Raw genomic sequence first — 20,934 nt, 5'->3', positions numbered from 1 at the left:
CAGGGGCAGGATTTGACCTCTTTGCAACCCGACGTCTTTGTCCATAATAATTTGTATACGACATCTGCATATATATATATATACTTAGAGATGTATAGACTACCAATCATAACTTATCCCTACTCATTAGATAAATGGTTAAAGCTTAGGTACTAATTTATGTTAATACCTAATTCGCTGAAACCGATGGCTCTGATACCAACCTATCACACCCAGATCCAGGGCCTAAAAGTGTGACCAACAGTTGGTACCTATTTTGTAAATATATCATAGTAGCGGGTTTTTTTAGCGGAAGTCTTTAAATATTAAAATATTAATTTACATTATCAAAATTACTCGGGAATTAAACACCCTAGTTTCAGTTTTACAAAACAGTGATATTAATAATACAAGGATTTATAATATTCAAAACGAGCCATCATGAGCGGTCTTCTATGACTCCAATCCTGTAACCATCTATAGTCATCTAATTACCTGCAAGGGTGGGAAAAACACGTCAGCTATGTGCTGGTGAAACATTCACTCGATAAAACAGTTTATAACAGTTGTTAAATACAAACATAGTTTTCTATTCACAATCTCAGCAGGAATGCCTGTCCATTCCCGGGATTTATACCACTGCCCTACACACACAATTCAAAGGTTCCTCGAGTACATAGCCCCTGTTCGGAAACAACCTTCCCCTAGGCTATGTAACCCTTATGGAGAACTGGTTATGACTGACTTGGTTTTGTATGCCAATTATCAATTATGTTTAGATCCAGACAAATGTGTATTCGGTCTGAGTTGCTTTTTATTATCTATTTTGTATTATAACGATTTTAGAGATTACATCTCATGCAAACATTTATCAGAACCTTTGTAATAAACAACCTGTCTATTACAAGAGTAAAATCAGTTCAGATAGTAAAAGGTTAACGTGTTCACCTTGTAATATCAATCGGAATATCAAAATCCTTAACTTCAGTATGCATTTATTTATTTTGCAGTTTTAGTGTTGGTTCAAGGTCTAATCCAAAGTTAGTTGTTTGGAGGAACAGTTTGGATTTGGAAGGTTTTAGATTAAGTAGCAAGAAAGCAAAATATGTGAATTTTAGTTTTAGGCAATTCAACCATACAAGTAGTTAAGATTGATATATTTTCTTATTTGACATTAGTATTACAAAAGTTAAAAGAGATTCGTCAGTATTTTAGCTATAGGATGATAGCTAGTTAACTGATATTTTGAATGTCAAACAAACTTATACGAACCCTATTTATTGTATGATATATTTTAAACGGCTTACTTTTTCATCTACAGTTTGACTGCATGATCTTCATGATTTCAAGAAGCATTGTTGCATCCACTGTTTCCTGTGAATCGGGAAACAAGAACAACTTCCCTTTTCTGGATTCTGATTTGCCTATTCTCAAGATTCCTTGGGACCCCACTTTTACACTCAACTATTTTGTCTCTCCTGAACCGCCCATCATCAATTTAGAAATCACAAATCAATTATCTTCAACTTTGGAAAATGGTTGCTTCTCAATGTTTGCAAACCACCGCAAACACTACAGTGAAAACTGTCCGCAACCAACTGCTTCTTTCAATGGGCCCACCTGATGCTCTTTCTGTGGATCATGTTGACTTAGAGTTTGACTTCTCCGACGTGTTTGGCGTGGCCCCACCTCAAGTATCATCTGCATTTAATAATTACATGGTGTATGATGAGCCGGAAGTTATTTGCAGCCGGTCTCATTCATTGGTGGGTCCCATAACTTTTGCCAGTCAGTCCATGAAGCTTGGCAAACTCACTTTACATGAGACTGAATATGATCTTGTTGATGTTGATAATGATGATGATGGGAATTTACTGAAAAACTGTAATAATATTAGCGTGGGACTTGAAGATTTTGAAGTTTTGAAAGTGGTTGGTCAAGGTGCATTTGCAAAAGTTTATCAAGTGAAAAAGAATGGTTCATCAGAGATTTTTGCAATGAAGGTCATGCGTAAAGATAGGATTTTTGAAAAAGATCATGCTGAATATATGAAAGCCGAAAGAGATATTTTGACAAAAATAAACCATCCTTTTATTGTGCAACTGAAGAAACACTAAGTGAACCCACGGGCAGATTATAGATAATCTGGGGGTTAAGTAATGTTTCCCACGGATGAGGTCCAGCAGAGAAGGTTGTTCTTCAGGGGACCTGCAAAACAGACACCGTAAGCTCGTCACTGAGAAGGGGGGGTTCCTCCTTGTGACCACCTTCCGGCGTGAGAATCAGACTAGATTGCTCTGAATATAAGTGTATATTAAGAGATTGCTAGATAAGATTGAGATATCAGATGATGTCCTTACCATTCCAAGGTGTTGGAGTATTTATAGCCGAAGGTAGGTTTCCAAGCAGGTACAGCCGGCTGAATAGTATTCCTGTTCTACCAACAGTGGACGTACGCACAGGCCATGCTGGTTGGTGGATAGGTTACGGCCAACAGTAATAAGGTCGCCCGTATACTGTTCCTTTACTGCCGGCTACGCACTGTTCCACCAACTGTAGGCTGTGCACGTCCCCTCGTAAGGGTTGGTGAGTAGGCAGCGGCAAATAGTGACAAACAGTACTAGAGGGTGCTCCTCCTCGTATTGTTGTCGGTGAGCTATCACCCTGTGATTAGTTCATGGGCTGCTCTGGTCAAATTGTCTGTTCCGCCCATACCTTAGTAGGTATAGTACGAAAGACCTTCCAGAAGCATACGGACTGGCTCATTTAGGCGGGAGTGTTCCCGCCTTGCTCATTCCTTCATGTGACTACTGAAGTAACGAATGCCTTGTGCGGTAGCCTTACTGTTAGTGCGGGTAGCCTTCCCTGATGGCTTGTATCCGCAACTGCGGGAACAGGCGGGGTACTTCACCATTGGGAGGCTTTCCCTGCGGGTACAGCTGGCGTACTGCGCGTAAGGTTCTTTGAGCATGGTGGGTCCTGCTGGAGCAGTTGGTCATTGCGCAGACGTCCCTGTTCAAGGTGAGTCTTGCGGTTCCAACTGGGCTCTGCTGGGACCTACCTCTTCAAGTCCCCCCAGTCCAATGTTCTTCTCATGAATTATTAATAAGTGAGGTGAACTTTTGGACTTAGCAAGGGGTTTTGAAAAGAGTTTAGTTTTACGGTTTTCCGTGGTGATTCATCCCGCGGTTTTCCTGATGTCACGCAGAAATTCCCGACTTTTCTGCTTGATCTTTGGGTGTGAAGCGGGTAGGTTTGTAACCTCCTCGCACGTCAGGAGCGTTGAGTCCTACTTGTGTGGATTCTCCATGGGGTCTTGGTAGTTTTCAACATAGTGATCAATTATGCTAAAACCACCAATTCCATCTTGGAGTTTCAAACAATATAGTTCTCGACGTTCCCGTCGTGCGGGGATGTTATTCCTGTTTCCGCAAGCATGGCCCAGAAGATCCTTCTTGGTTTGAATTCCCTGCAGAGTGCTAAGTACGTGAAGGGTTTTGCCTTGACACTGTACCCGCACTCGTCTTACGGTTACTTTACTTCCAAGGTATTCCTGGCGTCAATTCCCTGCGGGTGCTAAGTATGTGAAGGGTTCTGCCTTGACACTGTACCCGCATCCGTCTGACGGTTACTTGGTTGCCAAGTTATTCTTGGCTTCAATTCCCTGCGGGTGCTAGGTATGTGAAGGGTTTTGCCTTAACACTGTACCCGCATCCGTCTTACGGTTACTTGGTTGCCAAGGTAAGGGGTATTTTCCCGCTTACTTTTGAATCTTTTTGAATTTTGAATTTTGAAATTCGAAGAGTTGGTGAAAGGATAAGAACAGTCCAAACCTCTGAAACGTCGTGCGACGGTTTCTTCTGACTGTGTCAGGACGTGCAGGAAGTTATGGTGACGTGACAGTACATGGTCATTCCAGACGCTTTTTCAGGCGCGTGGGCGCGATTTTTCGGGCGCGTGGCCGCGAAATTAATGGTATGCGTCCTGTCAACAGCTGTTGCCAGCTTGCTTTTTGCCACGTGTCATAGTTTCATTGCACCTTCGTTTTCTCTCTCTTCCGCATTAATTTCATCGCATTAATTGCGATTAGTATATAAAGGGGGAGAGGGTTCTTTGTAATCCACACTTTCACTCTTCTCTTCATCTTCTTTGCGATTTCCGGCGAATACTCACCTTTTCAGGCAAGCATTCTCCCGAAATCGTTTTCTTCTTCTTTCCTTCACAAGATGTCGTCTCGTGATGTTGAATCCACAGCCGATGACAGGAGTACTGCTGGCGAGTGCCAGTGTGCTCTGCCTGGCGATTTGTACCGGTATGTCGTCAGGAAGTTCATGCTCGAGTCTCTCGAGCCTGAGTTTCCTGAACCCCATCATACTGTGTACGATGCCCCCAGAGGCAAGATCGGGGTTTATGCAGCATTCTTTGTTTATGGGAATCTTAGGTTCCCATTGACAAAGTTTGTTTACCGTGTCCTTGAGAGGCACGGTGTTCATTTGACCGAGTTGCACCCTATGGCGATCGCCAAGATTCGCCACTTCGAGTGGGTGTGCCGGATTTTGGGCGTTGAGCCCTATGTTGACCGCCTGATGACCTTCTACACTTGGAGGTGCATCCAGGGGTGGTATACCCTGACAACCCGAATCAAGGGTTTAAAGATCTGCGCGACCGAGCGCAGTCTTCGCTCGTGGAAGCGGGAGTTCTTCTTCATATCCGCTCGCGCCATCCCCATTGCCATGAAATTCAAGAACGGGCAAGCACTTCCCAGCCTTCACGCCTCCAGCTACCAGGAGGCGGAATGGTTTGAGAAGATATCTCGGGTCCAATCTCCGGTTTACCGGTTTGCGGAGTCCGGGATGGTGATGCTGGGGATGAGCCGGGTGTGGAAGGAGGCTGATGCGCGCAAGATTCCGATCGTCCTCGAATACGGTTCGAACTCTGTTCCTTACGGTATGCCTTTTTCCCTTTTGTTGATTTTGAATTTCTTCTAACTTCTTTCTTGTTTATTTCAGAGGGGAACGACTTGCAGTCGCACCTGAACCCGCGGGAGGCTGACGGTCCCGCACGGATGGGTACTCGCGCTCTAGATGAGAACGAGTTGCCCATCCTAGATCAAACGGCGGATCGGTTCGTGGAGGTCTATCCGCTAGGCCATGAGATCCTTAGCGCCCGTCGGCCAGGTAAGGCGCTCTTCGACCCTCGACCCCTCAATGTTGAAACCTCTGCTGGAATTCCTCTAATCGTATGTTCTGATGAGGAATCCGCAGATGGTCCTCCGTTGGTGCGGAAGAAGAAGGCTGCCGGCGGGAAGGGGAAGGAGAAGGCCTCCACTGCAGATCCAGCGCCTCGGTCTGATTCGGAGACCGAGAGCGAAGAGGTGGCGGGGAATCCCGGTGGTGATAAGATCACAGCTCCGGAGGTTGCGACTGTCACCTCCGGAGAGCCAAAGAAGACGACGGTGACCGGCGCAAAGAGGCCGGCTCCATCGGGTCCGTCCCCGCCTCTCCGTACCTTTAGGCTCAAGAAAACCCGTAAGTACAACTTTCCTTTAGCTTTTATCTTCATAGCTTAATCTGTTAACACTTTTCTTCTTTACGCAGGCGTGGATGTTGGCGCATTCCAGGGTGAAGCGCCGAGTAGTACCTCTCCGCCAATGACGGTAGGCTTGGTCAGCCTACCTGAGGCGTCGACCCAGGCGCCTGCGCCTGCTTCCGCTGGTTCAGTTGCTCACTCCTTTGAGCCGACTGTTCCAGCCGAGATGACGTCACCGCCGGCTGTGAGTGCGATTTTTACAGCATACTTCACCGAGCCGGCGGTTACTATTGCTGCAGATTCCGCGGCAGCGACCGCGACGGCGACCACGGCGGCTGCTACCATGCCCCCGCCATCGGCAACGACGGCCGGTCCATCAGGTACGCATGGGGCTTCCCGCCAATCTTTGCCACCTTCCCATCTGCCTGACCTCTTGGATGGATTTCCTTTGGGTTCAGGTGATGGGTTCGGCGGCTATCGGCCTGTTATTGACCCTACAGGTGCGTAGGGTTCTTCTGGCCCATTTTATATATATATATTTTATCATCTTTTCCTAACTGCTTTGTGTTTTTTGCAGTGTCGGATTCCAATGAAGTGTATGTTCCACGATGGAACATTCGCCGAGGAAAAACCCTTCGCACCCCTGTGAAGTGCGTGGAATGGGCTCGTCACGCTGCTCCCAGTGGTGCGTTGGGGGAAGCCATGGCTAGCTACCAGGAGGGTAGGCTAACCAATGAGCTTCGGGTTCTCCTGGCCCGGATGCAGCCGCGCGTCGAGCTGCTTTGTCGTGAAAACGACAAGTTAAAAGCAGCTCGCCTCAAGGAGGTAGCTCAGGCGCGGGCTGTCCGGGAGGAGAACCAAAAACTTGCCGCAGTGGCTGCGGAGAAGGAGAAGGCCTTCAAGGCCCTCGAGGTTGAAGTTCAGGCTCGACTCGAGGCCCGTTCCAAGGCTGCCCAAGCTGTTAATGAACAGCTTCGGCTGGCTAAGGAAACTGCGAGGAACGCAACCGAGAGGGCCACCAAGGCTGAAGCTGTTGCTGAGCCTCTGCGCGTGGAGAATGAAGAACTTAAAGCCAAATTAAAGGCTCTCCAGCAGGCTCATGATGCCTTGGCGATGGAAGACGCCAAAAAGCTCCAGGTGATCTTGGACCAGAGGGGGGTGCTTGACCATACTGAGCGGAAGCTAAAGGGCGTCGAAGAGGCTGCGGCTAAAGAAGTGTTGCTTGCCAACCTTAACAAGAGTGAAGCCGAACGCGCCCGTAACGAAGCTCAAGCTGCCCTCCAAGAAGCTCTGGTTGCCAAGGAATGGCTTCTTCGAGAAGCGTTGTCTCAGGTAAGCTTTCATGTCTTTACGCTCTTCTTTGTAAATAGAAAGGGTGTTGACACTTGTATATTTTCTTTTGTAGGTTGTGCATCGGGTCTTCTCAGAGACATCTTACGACGATGCTATGAGCGCAACCCTCAACGCTTCTCACGAGGATGGGGAACGGGCCGGCTTCCTGCTTGGTCTAGGGTTCGTTGAGAAAGGCGTCCCGCCTTCCAACTTCCCTTTGTATAATGTGGATACTGAAGCTATTTACGACCAAGCAGTGAACCAGTATGCTGCCTTCCCGCATCCGGTGGTGGAGAAGGTGAATGAAGTTGCTGCTGCTGATGATGGGCTAGCTATCCTTAAGGCTTTCCTTGAACTGCCACGCTCTACTGACGGCGCTGGTCCAAGTGGAAGTGGCCCTGAAGCCTGATCCTGAAGATCCCTTCCCGCTGCTAGGACAGATTTAGTTTGTATAGATTTACTCTTGTAGGCGGGTAGTTACCCGGCCATTCTTGTAACGAATATTTATGAAATATAAATCTTTGTGCGGCTAAGACCGCTTCTTTCATTGGATTCCTTGCTTTATAAACGTTATATGACTTGCATACTTTAGTTTAAATTAGCAATTTTCCAAGTGTTTAGAATAAGTTAACCTTTGAACGTGGTAGATAGGTGTGAAGTTTTGCTTCCTCTTCCGTGATTGTGCGGGTAGGACTGTCACTTGCACGTAGTAGGATGGCTAAACTTTACCATCTGACCTGCGTGTAGGTTTTCCTCATCTTTTGAGGATAAGTTAACCTTTGAACGTGGTAGATAATAGGTGTGAAGTTTTGCTTCCTCTTTCGTGATTGTGCGGGTAGGACCGTCACTTGCACTTAGTAGGATGGCTAAACTTTACCCATATCTGACCTGCGTGTAGGTTTTCCTCATCTTTTGAGGATAAGTTAACCTTTGAACGTGGTAGATAATAGGTGTGAAGTTTTGCTTCCTCTTTCGTGATTGTGCGGGTAGGACCGTCACTTGCACTTAGTAGGATGGCTAAACTTTACCCATATCTGACCTGCGTGTAGGTTTTCCTCATCTTTTGAGGATAAGTTAACCTTTGAACGTGGTAGATAATAGGTGTGAAGTTTTGCTTCCTCTTTCGTGATTGTGCGGGTAGGACCGTCACTTGCACTTAGTAGGATGGCTAAACTTTACCCATATCTGACCTGCGTGTAGGTTTTCCTCATCCTTTTTTAGGATAACCTTTGAACGTGGTAGATGATAGGTTGAAGTTTTGCTTCCTTGTTTGTGATTGTGCGGGTAAGACCGTCACTTACAAGGATGGCTAAACTTTACTTACATCTGACCTGCGTGTAGGTTTTCCTTATTTTTAGCGTTGTGTTTATGCGGGTTTTGCCGCCTTCCACACGTAATGACTTACTTCTTCCCCATTTATGCGGTGAATACCGGCACCAGTGTGGGAAGTTCATAAGTATAAAGGTAAAGTTAACACATTATGAAAGGAGAATCATATCCATTAGAAGTGGCTCTAGGCCTTTTCTTTACAAGTTTTGGAATTGATCTACATATAACATTTGCGTAATTGAGCTCCATTCCATGTTCTTGGGATGGGAGTGCCATCGAGCCTTTCGAGCCGGTATGCGCCCTTTCCCAGGACTTCTTTGATAATGTATGGCCCTTCCCAGACCGGGGCCAGCTTTCCTGGGCGTTCTTGGTTCGAAGCCTCGTTGTTACGCAGTATGTAGTCTCCTACATTGAAGTTGCAGAGTTTTACCCGCGTGTTGTAGTACTTTTGCATTTGTCGCTTGTAGTTCTCTTCACGCACTGCGGCTAAGTCTCTGCGTTCCTCGGTCAGCATAAGATCCAACCGTCTTTCCGCATCATTGTCTTCTGGCTGAATCAAGATCCTTGGTGAGGGTAAACCAATTTCGACCGGGACCATGGCTTCCGTGCCATAAGTGAGGCTGAACGGGGTTTCTCCCGTACTGGCCTTCTTCAGCGTTCTGTTTGCCCAAAGGACGTGCGGAAGCTCGTCCACCCAGCCGGATCTGTGTTCCAAGAGTCTTTTCTTGATGCCTTCGACGATGCTCTTGTTTGCTCTTTCCACCTCACCATTACCTTGCGGGTGTGCCACTGAGGTAAAGGTGTGGGTGATTTGAAGTTCTTTCAGCCACTGTTGTAGCTTCTTGTCAGGAAAGTTGGTGCCGTTATCGCTCACCAAATTCTGTGGAAGTCCAAAACGACAAATAATAAATTCCCAAAGAAATTTTTTGATATGTTTCGCGGTTGTTTGGGCTAAAGGTTTTGCTTCTATCCACTTGGTGAAGTAGTCGATGGCTACCACTAGGAACTGAACATTTCCTGCTGCTGTAGGAAATGGGCCTGTCACATCGATGACCCACTTCTGAAATGGCCATGAAGAAGTGACTGGAACAAGTTCATTCTTCGGGCGGTGCGTGTTGGGTGCGTAAAGCTGTCAAGACCTGCATTTTCTGATGTATGCCAGTGCATCCGTATGCATCCCCGGCCAAAAGTATCCCGCGTTGTTTAGCTTGGCTACAACAGCGCGGGGACCTGCGTGTACTCCACAGATGCCTTCGTGTACTTCCCTTAGGAGGTAGTCAGCATCTTGGTTGTCCACGCATCTTAAGAGTGGGCCAAGAAAGTTACGTCTGTAAAGGATGTCATCAATGAGTTGATAATTCAGTGCTTTACAGCGTAGTTTTCTTGCTTGTGTTTTGGACTCAGGTAGTGTACCTGTCGTAAGGTATTTTATTATTGGTGTCATCCACGTTTCCGTGCCGGTTTGGATGACACAAATTTCCTTGTGCGGGACCGAAGGTGTCTCGAGGAGTTCAATGCGGATATCCTTTCCTAGGTGGGTAAAGGCTAATGATGCAAGCTTGCTTAACGCATCCGCAGATTTGTTTTCACTTCGCTTGACGTGTATGACTTTGCAGTCATTGAAATCGCGCATAAGGGATTTTGCTTGTGCGAGGTACAGGGCCATTGTGTCGTTCACGGCCGTGTACTTCCCGTTGATTTGATTGGCTACTAACATGGAATCCACGTGGGCTTCCAAGTTTTTCACTCCCATCTTACGCGCAATTCTCAGCCCAGCCAGGAATGCCTCATACTCGGCTTCGTTATTCGTACTTGGAAAATCCAATCGAATAGCGTAGGTGTATTCTTGGCCCGCTGGGTTGGTTAGCTTTAGCCCTGCGCCTGAACCCTCGTTATTGGCTGCCCCATCAGTGTAGAGTCGCCAGACATCATTGATGTCTTGTGCTGGAGAGGGTTGAGCCTCTTCCTGGCACTCTTTTTCCCGCGATGCAGGCACTTCTGCAATAAAGTCGGCCAGAACCTGGCCTTTTATGGCTGGTCTTGGCTTATACTTTATCGCGTATTCTCTCAACTCAATTGCCCATTTGGCTAGGCGTCCCGATAACTCGGGTTTGCCTAGAACGTTTGCAAGTTTGAAGTTGGAGAGGATGGTGATTGGGTGACCCTGGAAATATCGTCTTAACCTGCGTGAGGCGTGTAAAAGTGCTAAGACTAATTTTTCGAGGGTAGAGTACCGGGTTTCTACGTCTGTTAGGATACGGCTGACATAATAGATTGGCATCTGGATGCCTTTTCGCTCTACTAGCAGGACTGCCCCGGTTGCTCTATCAGTTGCGGAAAGGTATAGGATTAACTCCTCTCCCGCTTCTGGTGCTATGAGTGTTGGGAGTTCGATCAAGCGTGACCGAATCTCCTGAAAAGCTGCTTCCGCTTCTGGTGTCCAGCGGAAGTGCGTTTTCTTCAAACAGTTTCTCAACGTTGACACAAAGGTAAACGACTTATCCGCGTGGTTTGCCAAAAAGCGATTAAGTGCCACTAGTCGTCCATTCAGTGTCTGAGCCTGTTTGATGGTAGTAGGTGATTCCATTTTGATAATGGCTTCGACCTTTTCAGGGTTCGCTCTGAAGCCATCTTTAGTGACGATGACCCCCAAGAACTTCCCTTCTTCCATTCCAAAGGCGCACTTGCTCGGGTTGAGCTTCATGTTTATCTTCCTGAGCGTGTTGAAAGTTTCTTCGATGTCTTTCAACATCGCTTCTGGGTCAGGGCTTTTGATGACCAAGTCATCCATGTAGACTTCCAAGTTCCTCCCAATTTGGGAATGAAACTCTTTGTCCATCAGGCGTTGGTATGTGGACCCGGCATTCTTAAGTCCGAATGGCATCATTTGATAACAAAATGTGCCATCGGGCGTCCGAAAAGCGGTTTTGTCCTGATCATCAACGGCCATGTGGATTTGATGGTACCCCTTATACGCGTCCAGGAAGCATTTAAGGCGGAATGGTGCCAATGAATCCACCTTAAGATCAATTTCAGGTAACGGATAACAATCTTTGGGGCATGCTTTGTTCAAATCCTTGAAATCTATGCACATGCGCCATTGTTTGTCATTCTTCGGTACCATAACGGGATTTGCAACCCAAGTTTGATATCTACTAACGCGTAAGATGCCTGCGTCAAGGAGTTACTTGACTTGGGTTCTACACGCGTTAGTTTGTTCTGGCCCCATTACTCTGCGCTTTTGTACGATCGGCGTGACAGCCGGATCGCATTTGAGCTTATGCTCTGCCTTACTCCGGGGTACACCAGTCATGTCAGCTGGTGTCCACGCGAAGATGTCGGCGTTCCTTTGTAATAAGCGCTTAAGTAAGGTGCGTGTGGGATCAACAATTGTTGGGCCAATGGTTACGGCCTGGTCAGGGTACTTGCCGTTGAAGGCCCATCTTTCTGGTTCGGTGATGGTTGGTTTAGCCATCTTTGGTTTGGGTTTAGATGAGACAGATGCGATGCATACCTGGGGAATGCCGGTGATCATCGCTACACCCTCAGCTGTTGGCCATCCCATCATGCCGTGGACTGAGGATACCACGGCGTTGAATCTTGCCATCCCGTCTCTCCCGAAGAGAATGTTGTACGTGTGGTGTGGCTTCCTCATCACGACAAAGTCTACATCTTCTGTGCGGGAGTGTTTTCCATCTGTAAGAGTGACGGGGAAAGATAGGATACACAGGGGGGTGTTTGTGCTGCCATCAAACCCTTCCATCGAGGCGTAGATCGTTTCCAGGCGCTCCTTGTCTTCGTCATCTAGCTTGTCGAAGAACTGCCTGTACATCACCGTTGACGAGGCGCCGTTGTCAGCAAGAGTGCGAGAAGTGATGTAGTGCCCCAGCTGGCTTTTTATGACGATAGGGCCTTCTTTGCTGGGTCCTCCTGGCACTCGCGGGAAGCGCACCTCAGCTTCCTTCCACGCGCATGGTTCTGGCGTTCGCCTTTTTCTTCCTCTGATGTTACCATGAACCATGTTGATGCTGATGTCAACGGGCTTTCGTCCGTTGCCTCTGTACCGGTTGTCGTTCCGTCCTCCCTTCTTGATTGATGCCACCAGGTGTGCCAGTCTTCCATCCTTGACGAATGCTTCAACAATATCCTTCAAGGATGTACACTCTTCCGTACCATGACCTTTTGTCCCGTGGAAGTCACAGGATTTGTTCTGATCAGCATTAGGTCGGTGCCGGATCACTGGAGCTTTTGGCCACGGTAGCTTTTCCGTGGCAAATATCTCCGTGACGCTTTTGGTGAGTGGCGTCCACCGGTGCTTTTGGCTTGAAGGGTGTGTGTGATTTCTTCCGCCAACAAGAGGGCGAGAGCTGGATGAGGTGTCAAAGTTTACCCTTGACTGCCAGATACCTAGCTTTCTCTTTTTGTTCTGCCGGGCTATCCGGACATTGTTCTCTCTTGTCCTCTGCGTGTAGAGGTGTGTACTCTGGGGAATGTCCCTTCCCAGTTGCTTCTCCGTCTCGGCAAAGCGCTTGGCCGCCGTCATGATGGCATCCCATGTTGATGGCATGCCATCCTTACCCGTCAATGTGCGGATAAGCTCCGGGTATTCGGCGCCTTGGATGAAAGCGGCGCGAACAAGATCTTCACTTACGTTGCCGAGACTTAGCTTTTTGGAGTTGAAGCGGGTGATGAAGTCTAATAAAGATTCATCCTCCTCTCTAACGCAGTTGAGGATCGTCCACTGTTCCTCAGTGTATTTCCTCTGTTGGCTGAAGTGCTGGCTGAACTTGTTCTGAAAGTCCGCCCAGTCATATATGTGGTGGACCGGTAAACGATCGAACCATGCCCTGGCCGCTCCAACCAGAGTCATCTGGAACATATAACACCACGTGGGTTCCGTCCAGTTACTGACGGTTGCCCCCGCAATGAATCTGTTCAAGTGGTCGTCTAGGTCGGATAGACCATCATAAGTGCCAATGTTAGACATTTGTTTGGCACTTCTCGGGGCGATTGCTTCCGCAATGTCCCTTGCAAACTTTGACTTTCCTGCATTTGTAGCAGTTGGCCTAAAGGTTTTTGAGAAGTCACGCGGGTTTCTCTCCGCATTTGTTGGTTTAAAAGCTTCCCCAAAATTCCTTTTTGGCTGGAAGTCCGTTTCCTTACGCTTCCCTTTCGCCTTATGGCGTGGGTTTGCGTCGGTATCGGATTCTTCTCTCTCCTCGTCTGAGTACTCGCACTCGCTGTTCATATTGAGCTGTTGGCGAGTACTGCCGAATTCGTCAGCCTGTTGAACTGAACGCAAGCGTTCATCCAATTCAGCTTGGAACTCTCTTTGACGTGCTTCGGCCCACGCCTTCACTTGATCTAGTGTTTGGCGAGGGGCCCTCGTTCGTTTTTCCAACTGGGCATCAGTGAACCCCAGTGGAATATTTACTGCACTTGCCCCGGCTTGGGTAGTCGGGGTAGTGTTCGTAAGATTTGTATAACCGCCGGTGTTCCCCCCAGTTGCTGGGGTTGTGGTTACCGGGGTTTCTTGGTCGGTTACTGGCCTTGGGACCGGAGTAACGTTAACCATTTCTTCAGAGATTTTGAAAAAACTAAATTAGTTCTAGCTTTTATGCACGGATGGCGCCAATGAAGAAACACTAAGTGAACCCACGGGCAGATTATAGATAATCTGGGGGTTAAGTAATGTTTCCCACGGATGAGGTCCAGCAGAGAAGGTTGTTCTTCAGGGGACCTGCAAAACAGACACCGTAAGCTCGTCACTGAGAAGGGGGGGGGGGTTCCTCCTTGTGACCACCCTCCGGCGTGAGAATCAGACTAGATTGCTCTGAATATAAGTGTATATTAAGAGATTGCTAGATAAGATTGAGATATCAGATGATGTCCTTACCATTCCAAGGTGTTGGAGTATTTATAGCCGAAGGTAGGTTTCCAAGCAGGTACAGCCGGCTGAATAGTATTCCTGTTCTACCAACAGTGGACGTACGCACAGGCCATGCTGGTTGGTGGATAGGTTACGGCCAACAGTAATAAGGTCGGCCGTATACTGTTCCTTTACTGCCGGCTACGCACTGTTCCACCAACTGTAGGCTGTGCACGTCCCCTCGTAAGGGTTGGTGAGTAGGCAGCGGCTAATAGTGACAAACAGTACTAGAGGGTGCTCCTCCTCGTATTGTTGTCGGTGAGCTGTCACCCTGTGATTAGTTCATGGGCTGCTCTGGTCAAATTGTCTGTTCCGCCCATACCTTAGTAGGTATAGTACGAAAGACCTTCCAGAAGCATACGGACTGGCTCATTTAGGCGGGAGTGTTCCCGCCTTGCTCATTCCTTCATGTGACTACTGAAGTAACGAATGCCTTGTGCGTGTAACCTTGCTGTTAGTGCGGGTAGCCTTCCCTGATGGCTTGTATCCGCAACTGCGGGAACAGGCGGGGTACTTCACCATTGGGAGGCTTTCCCTGCGGGTACAGCTGGCGTACTGCGCGTAAGGTTCTTTGAGCATGGTGGGTCCTGCTGGAGCAGTTGGTCATTGCGCAGACGTCCCTGTTCAAGGTGAGTCTTGCGGTTCCAACTGGGCTCTGCTGGGACCTACCTCTTCAGCAACTCAAATACTCGTTCCAGGTAATGATCACAACATTTGCAAAGCTTCTGGGGTTATATGTCTTTTTGCACTGCAAATAAGCCTGTAAACGAACCGGACGTTTAATGAACAGCTCGTGAACTGTTCGGCAGGAAGTTTGTTTATTTAATAAACGAACGGACATGAACAAAAAGTTTTGTTCATTTGGTTAAACGGAGGAACATGAACACATGTCTCGTTTGTTCATTTGTGCTCGTTAGTTTACGTTTGTTAAAAGCTTTTGTTCGTTTACATTTGTTAATAAATTCATTTTTTTTTACCCATTACAACTTAGTCTAGTTCTAATAACTTTTTGGACCCAGCACATTCTTCTTCACATAACTTTTAACTGGTTTTATCTCAGTTATGGTTGTTCATCTATTTTCAATTATATCGTGAACCCTTCGTTTACACTGTTAACAAGTGAACATAAACAAACACAAGCATGTTCATTTTCTTAATGAACATGAACAAGAAAATCCTGTTCGTTTAGTTTGTTCGGTCAAAGTTAATTAGTTAAACGAACGAACGAACACGAACATGCTCTGATTATGTTCGTTCGGTTTGTTTATTGCAAACTGACCATTTTTAATGGCTTTTTATTTCCGGTTTATATGTATGCAGACCAAATATAGATTGTTCCTTGTTCTTGATTTTGTAAACGGGGGCCACCTTTTCTTTCAACTCTATCGGCAAGGCTTGTTCAGGTATTTATCACCTTTTTAGAAACTTATGTTTCATGACGTTGCAGTCAAAATTTGAGGATTAAACATTGTTTTACCGTCTGCAGGGAGGACTTGGCTCGGTTTTACACTGCAGAGATTGTATCTGCTGTTTCGCATCTCCATGATAATGGCATAATGCACAGGGACTTGAAACCTGAAAATATTCTTCTTGATGCAGAGGGACATGTAAGATCATCTTCCTGTTAATATAATATTCTTATTTTGTGCTTTGAGTTTTAATATATTATATGTTCATTTCAGGTTATGTTGACTGATTTCGGTGTAGCAAAGGAATTTGACGAGAGTAGTCGATCAAATTCCATGTGTGGAACATTAGAATACATGTCACCAGAAATTGTAAAAGGACGGGGCCATGATAAAGCTGCTGATTGGTGGAGTGTTGGAATATTAATGTATGAAATGCTCACAGGGAAGGTTGGTTTTCATTAATTAAAATAAATTTGTGTAATTTTCATCTTTGTTATTGTTCTGATTTTCTTTGTGTCTGCACTCTGCAGCCTCCATTTAGAGGTGGAAACCGACAGAAAATTCAGCAAAAGATAGTTAAGGATAAGATTAAGCTTCCCGCTTTTTTGTCAAGTGCAGCGCACTCTCTTTTGAAAGGGGTAATATACTTTTTCATGTACAATAGTTTTTATATGTCCGTTTTTGAAGGTGCATTGAATATAAAGTGCCCCCTTAACATAAAAAAAAAACAAAAATAAAAGCAGTATATTATATGCCCACGCAGCCACGCTGTACGGTCTCGGAATGGATGGTTAGTTTTTTAAGTTAAGTGGGTGTGAAATGACTAAAATGCCCCTTAACATTAAAAATAAAAGTGAAAGTAGCATATTAAATGGCCCATTTTTTATAAAATGACGTTGTGGCGGGTCACAATTAACTAGAAAAATTAGCGCCCATCCATTCCGAGGGCCATACTTGTGACGCTTTCGAAACAGCAGGGCAAACCCCCAAGTAATTAACTGTTGAATATATGTTGTGTCAAGACTCTCTGTCACAAATCCTTCAGAAGACTGTTGTACCAGGTTGAAACTTAGTGGTTGCTAATTATAACGTTTTTGTGATTGTTTAGTTGCTACAAAAGGAATCAAGCAGGCGTTTAGGCAGTGGAGCTGGTGGAAGTAATGAAATAAAAAACCACAGTTGGTTTAAATCAATCAACTGGCAAAAATTAGAGAGTCGGGAAATAAAGCCGAGTTTTATTCCACAAGTTGCCGGTAAGCAATGCATTGCAAATTTTGAGGAGTGTTGGACCAATTTGCCTGCGGTGCTGGATTCCCCGGCTGCTAGCCCTAAATGTAACGAGAATCCGTTCAAGGGGTTCACGTATGTAAGGCCTGCGCGACGCATGAATGAATGACGATTTGGGATTTGGTTTGTGAAAATAGCTGATGTTTGGTTGGTAGTTATCTTGTGTATGTTTTTGTGGCCTTATATCAGGTTTATAAGGCTTTACAAAACCTGATTCAAATGCTATTTGAAAGTGAACATGATTGTGTACTCTTGAATAAAAATGTTAAGTTTTTACTGTAACCTATGAATGCAGTGCCTGGTAAACTATTAATAAAATATGCATTTTTTTTTTTGGAATGCCGTTTGTTGGTAATCCGTTGGTAAGTTAGTGGGGGGAAAAAACTTTAGATTATTCGTCGGTAAATTAGGTGTAAATAAAAAAATAGTTTTTTCTTAGTAGCGACGGGCTATTTGTCAGTAAACGTTGTTGCTAAATTCCGTCGGTAATCTGTCGATAAAATGTTTTATTTATTTTTTTTATTAAGATTTTGTGAGCTTCGTTGGTAAATTACTAACAGAATTTTTTGTCGATAATTTTTCGTTAGTGAAAATCCAGTTTTATAGTAGTGAAACAAATATATTTGGCCTTTCGTAAAAAAAGGAAAAAAGAAAAACCACAATTGTAATACTGAAATAGTTTTATACGTTTATTCCTAACATAATATAAATAAAACTCAAATTTATGGTCCTTATGATGTTAATTATGAAATAAGTTGGCATAACCACCGGTGGGATTGGTGGCTCATTAACAAGACAAAGCCTTTACAATAGTGGGGTTAAAACTTGGGAGATCTTGAGTTCAAGTATCCCATATGTCAGAAATTCGTCATTTAAAAACAATTAGATAGATAAATAAAACATAAACCACATTTCACAAGTTCACACATTAATTATATCGTCACTTGAAGTAATTTAAGGCAAAAACTTCAAATGTATCACAATAAATACAGCTTCATCATAAGCTTTAGAAGTTAGAACATATAGACCATTTATTGACCACAAAATAGAGAGTTTACGCATGGCTTTATGAAATTATGCACTTATTCGATCGAAATAGGGTTTGCAACAAGTGGAGTTGCTCTAAGCAAAGTTAGGCCAAAGATATCGTTCATGTCCATATCTTCTCTAGCATGAGTAAGTTTCCAATCAAAATGATATATGAACGACGCACCCATTAAACTCACCACTCTGTGAGCCAAGGGTATTCCAGGGCACATCCTTCGCCCTGATCCAAATGGTAAAAACTGAAAGTGCTGACCCTTATAATCAACCTCGGTTTTCAAGAACCTTTCAGGCATGAAGCTCAAAGGATTTTCCCAATACTTTGGGTCCCGTGACATAGCCCATACGTTCACAAGAATTTGTATGCTTTTGGGTACAATGTATTCGCCGAGTTTAACTTCTTTCTCGGTTTTATGAGGCGCTAATAAAGGCACAGATAGATGAAGACGCATTGTTTCTTTGATGACAGTATGCAAATACGGCAAGTCTAAAATTTTCACTTCTTGGATTTTACCGTCTTCTCCTACTATAGTGGAAACTTCTTTTCGAACTATTGCGAGCATATCAGGGTTGAGAAACAGTTCGGTAATCGCCCATTCAATTGTGTTTGAACTCATTTCTGCACCGGCTATGAATAAATCTTGTCATTTACAAAAAAGGGAAAACACTATAGAATAGTAATCAAGTTTCAAGTTTGTTCCAATTAAATCACTCATATTTTGTTTTGTCCCAATCAAGTCACTCAACTTTCAGTTTGTCTCAATTAGGTCACTTAAATTTCAATTTGTGTTGTAAAACGAGAGGGGCAACTACTATATCATCGTAAGTGATACATTTATTGATAAAAAGTAGAAAAATGTTGGTTTTAATGACGTTTAAGTTATTTATAAACATAAAATATGAAGGTAAAAAACATAGTATTAGAAGTTGAGTGACCTATTTGAGCTAAAATTGAAAGTTGAATGACTTAATTGAGACAAAATTGAATTTTAGTGACCTAATTGATACAAAATAAAATATGAGTGAGTTAATTGGAACAGAATTGAAACTTGGTTACTATTATATGAAGTTGTCCCAAAACTTTACAAAATATAATGTTACTCAAAAGTTTTCGTACCGTCATTAAGTTAATGAAAATACTGATTTCTCTTTTTTTTCTTAACGTACGACAAACTAGCATACTTCTAGATGTTTATATAAACCATCTATACCTGCACAGCTGCACCCTGTGCACCTTTAGAAAAGAAAGAAGACACCTTACCAATACATCATGTTCCTTATAGATATCTCATTCTTGATGCTATAGTTTTTTTTTACAAGTGGAAGCTGCTAAAATCATTATTTTTGTTTGGTGTTCTAAAAAAAAATTATTTTCTGGTTAAAACTAGTGCGTTGCATAAAATATGTGGTGTCCTTTTCAAAAGATATATTTAGTTTGTTATCTGTCCCATTCATTTTCGTCCAGTATCAGTTTTATGTCCCATTCATGCTCATCATATTATTTGTTTTTTTATGTCCCATTCATGCTCATCATATTATTTGTTTTAAAACTACGTACTTACATAAAATCTCTACTGACCAATGTCATCTCAAAAGATATCCAGGGCCGCCCCTAAGAGTGCATGGACCCTCAAGACAAGTAAAAAAATGAGCCCCTAGTATAAACTCCTTTTTTGATCACACGTATAATTAAATGGATTAGATTATGTGGTTGAGATTAAACATGATTAAAAAATTAAAGTAGGAGAGAGAATAAAGATGTAAGTGATTACACTAATTTTTACGTCCGTTACACATATGTAAAAAGTCGACTCGGTGCGTAAAAAATTCTGTAATTTTTTACGTATATGTAACCCACATATATTACGCATGTGTAAAAAAAATTAAAAAAAAAATTGTTACATTGAGTTCTTTCAAGTTCTTAAAACTCAAAATTGTTCTCATTTGAAATCACTCCTATATATATATATATATATATATTACCGACAACAAAACAATAAGTGTCATAATATTAAACAAAACAATGCTATTGGAGCAAAATCATTTTTTGATGGGCTTTGATTCAAAATCAAATTATATGCATACGTAGTTTTAAAAAATTATAGGTCTCTCCGGGGTAATGAGCCCTATGTAGCACACCTTGCACATGTCCAAAGATGGCCCTGAAGATATCTTTTTATTTTTCATTCGATGATAAAAAGATGGATTTAGTGATACACGTACCACTAGTAAAGTCTTGATGTGAATAAGGTTAAAGTCTTCTACATTATCTTCACTATAATCCAGCAGTGAATCCAACATGTCACCAAACCTTGGCAGCTTCAACTCCCTATGCTTTAACCTCTCATTTATAAAACCTTGTACCACATTATCTAACCATGCATAAGCAGCCTTAGCCTGGCGTCGTATGTTCTGCGGGTCCAATGGCTTAAGTATGGGAAATATGTCGGCTACATTAAACTTCCCGTCTACCTCCATTAATGTCTTCACTGCGGTCTTAAACCCTCCAATATCTTCGGACTCGTAATTTGTCACGTTTCGTGAAAAGCACGTGTTGGATATTTGATTTACCGCCACCACAAATGCCAAATTTCCTATGTTCACAAGCTCGTTTTTTAGTGCGGACTGGTTAAGGAACTCTAGCATCTCATCCACCATGTTCTGACGAAGGCCACCAAGGGTGTTGAGTTTGTGTTGGTGGGTGAGGTATGTGTTGAGGGCTTTTCTTATGGTTCGCCAATCTTTGTTGGCTGAGATCCATAATACTGCCTTGTCATGGTTCTCCAAGGCAGTGACAGCGTCTGGGATCATGCGGCCAGAGCAAACCTCATCCTGGCGTTGCAGGATTTCTCTGGCCGCATCGGGTGTGGATGTTACCACACTCGTGACGCTGCCCAAACGGATGGTCATAAGTGGACCGTGTTTTTTAGAGAGTTTGGCTAGTGACTCGTGTGGTTTTGGTCCAATGTCAAGAAGGTTTCCGATGATGGGGAGTCCCTTAGGGCCGGGTGGCATTTGCCTTTGGTGGTATAGATCGAGGCCATGGAGGAGGAAGAAGAAAACAAAGATGGAGAGAGTTAGAAGTAGAACCTCCAT

General features: G+C 44.3%; 2 protein-coding genes across 2 annotated transcripts; one reads left to right on the top strand and one right to left on the bottom strand.

Annotated features, from left to right (window-relative positions):
- Nucleotides 1–1,705: 1,705 nt before the first annotated feature.
- On the top strand, nucleotides 1,706–17,056 carry LOC143615769 (serine/threonine-protein kinase AtPK2/AtPK19-like). Its single transcript, XM_077088813.1, has 7 exons — nucleotides 1,706–2,083; nucleotides 14,781–14,796; nucleotides 15,419–15,501; nucleotides 15,585–15,705; nucleotides 15,781–15,954; nucleotides 16,038–16,145; nucleotides 16,616–17,056. Exons 1-7 carry the CDS (start codon nucleotides 1,776–1,778, stop codon nucleotides 16,901–16,903), a joined length of 1,098 nt encoding a protein of 365 aa, XP_076944928.1. The 5' UTR covers nucleotides 1,706–1,775; the 3' UTR covers nucleotides 16,904–17,056.
- An 820-nt stretch (nucleotides 17,057–17,876) lies between these two features.
- On the bottom strand, nucleotides 17,877–20,934 carry LOC143615759 (cytochrome P450 76T24-like). Its single transcript, XM_077088806.1, has 3 exons — nucleotides 20,062–20,934; nucleotide 19,467; nucleotides 17,877–18,478 (listed from the first exon to the last, which is right to left on the bottom strand). The coding sequence occupies exons 1-3, from the start codon at nucleotides 20,932–20,934 to the stop codon at nucleotides 17,877–17,879; spliced, it is 1,476 nt and encodes a 491-aa protein (XP_076944921.1).

The sequence above is a fragment of the Bidens hawaiensis genome, unplaced genomic scaffold, assembly GCF_021521415.1.
Source record: "Bidens hawaiensis isolate Kalapana, Puna unplaced genomic scaffold, B.hawaiensis_p1.1 tig00002306_1, whole genome shotgun sequence".
In the NCBI taxonomy this organism is placed as follows: domain Eukaryota; kingdom Viridiplantae; phylum Streptophyta; class Magnoliopsida; order Asterales; family Asteraceae; genus Bidens; species Bidens hawaiensis.
The sequence above is the reverse complement of the archived record's forward strand: the minus strand, read 5'-3'. Positions and strand labels throughout refer to the sequence as shown.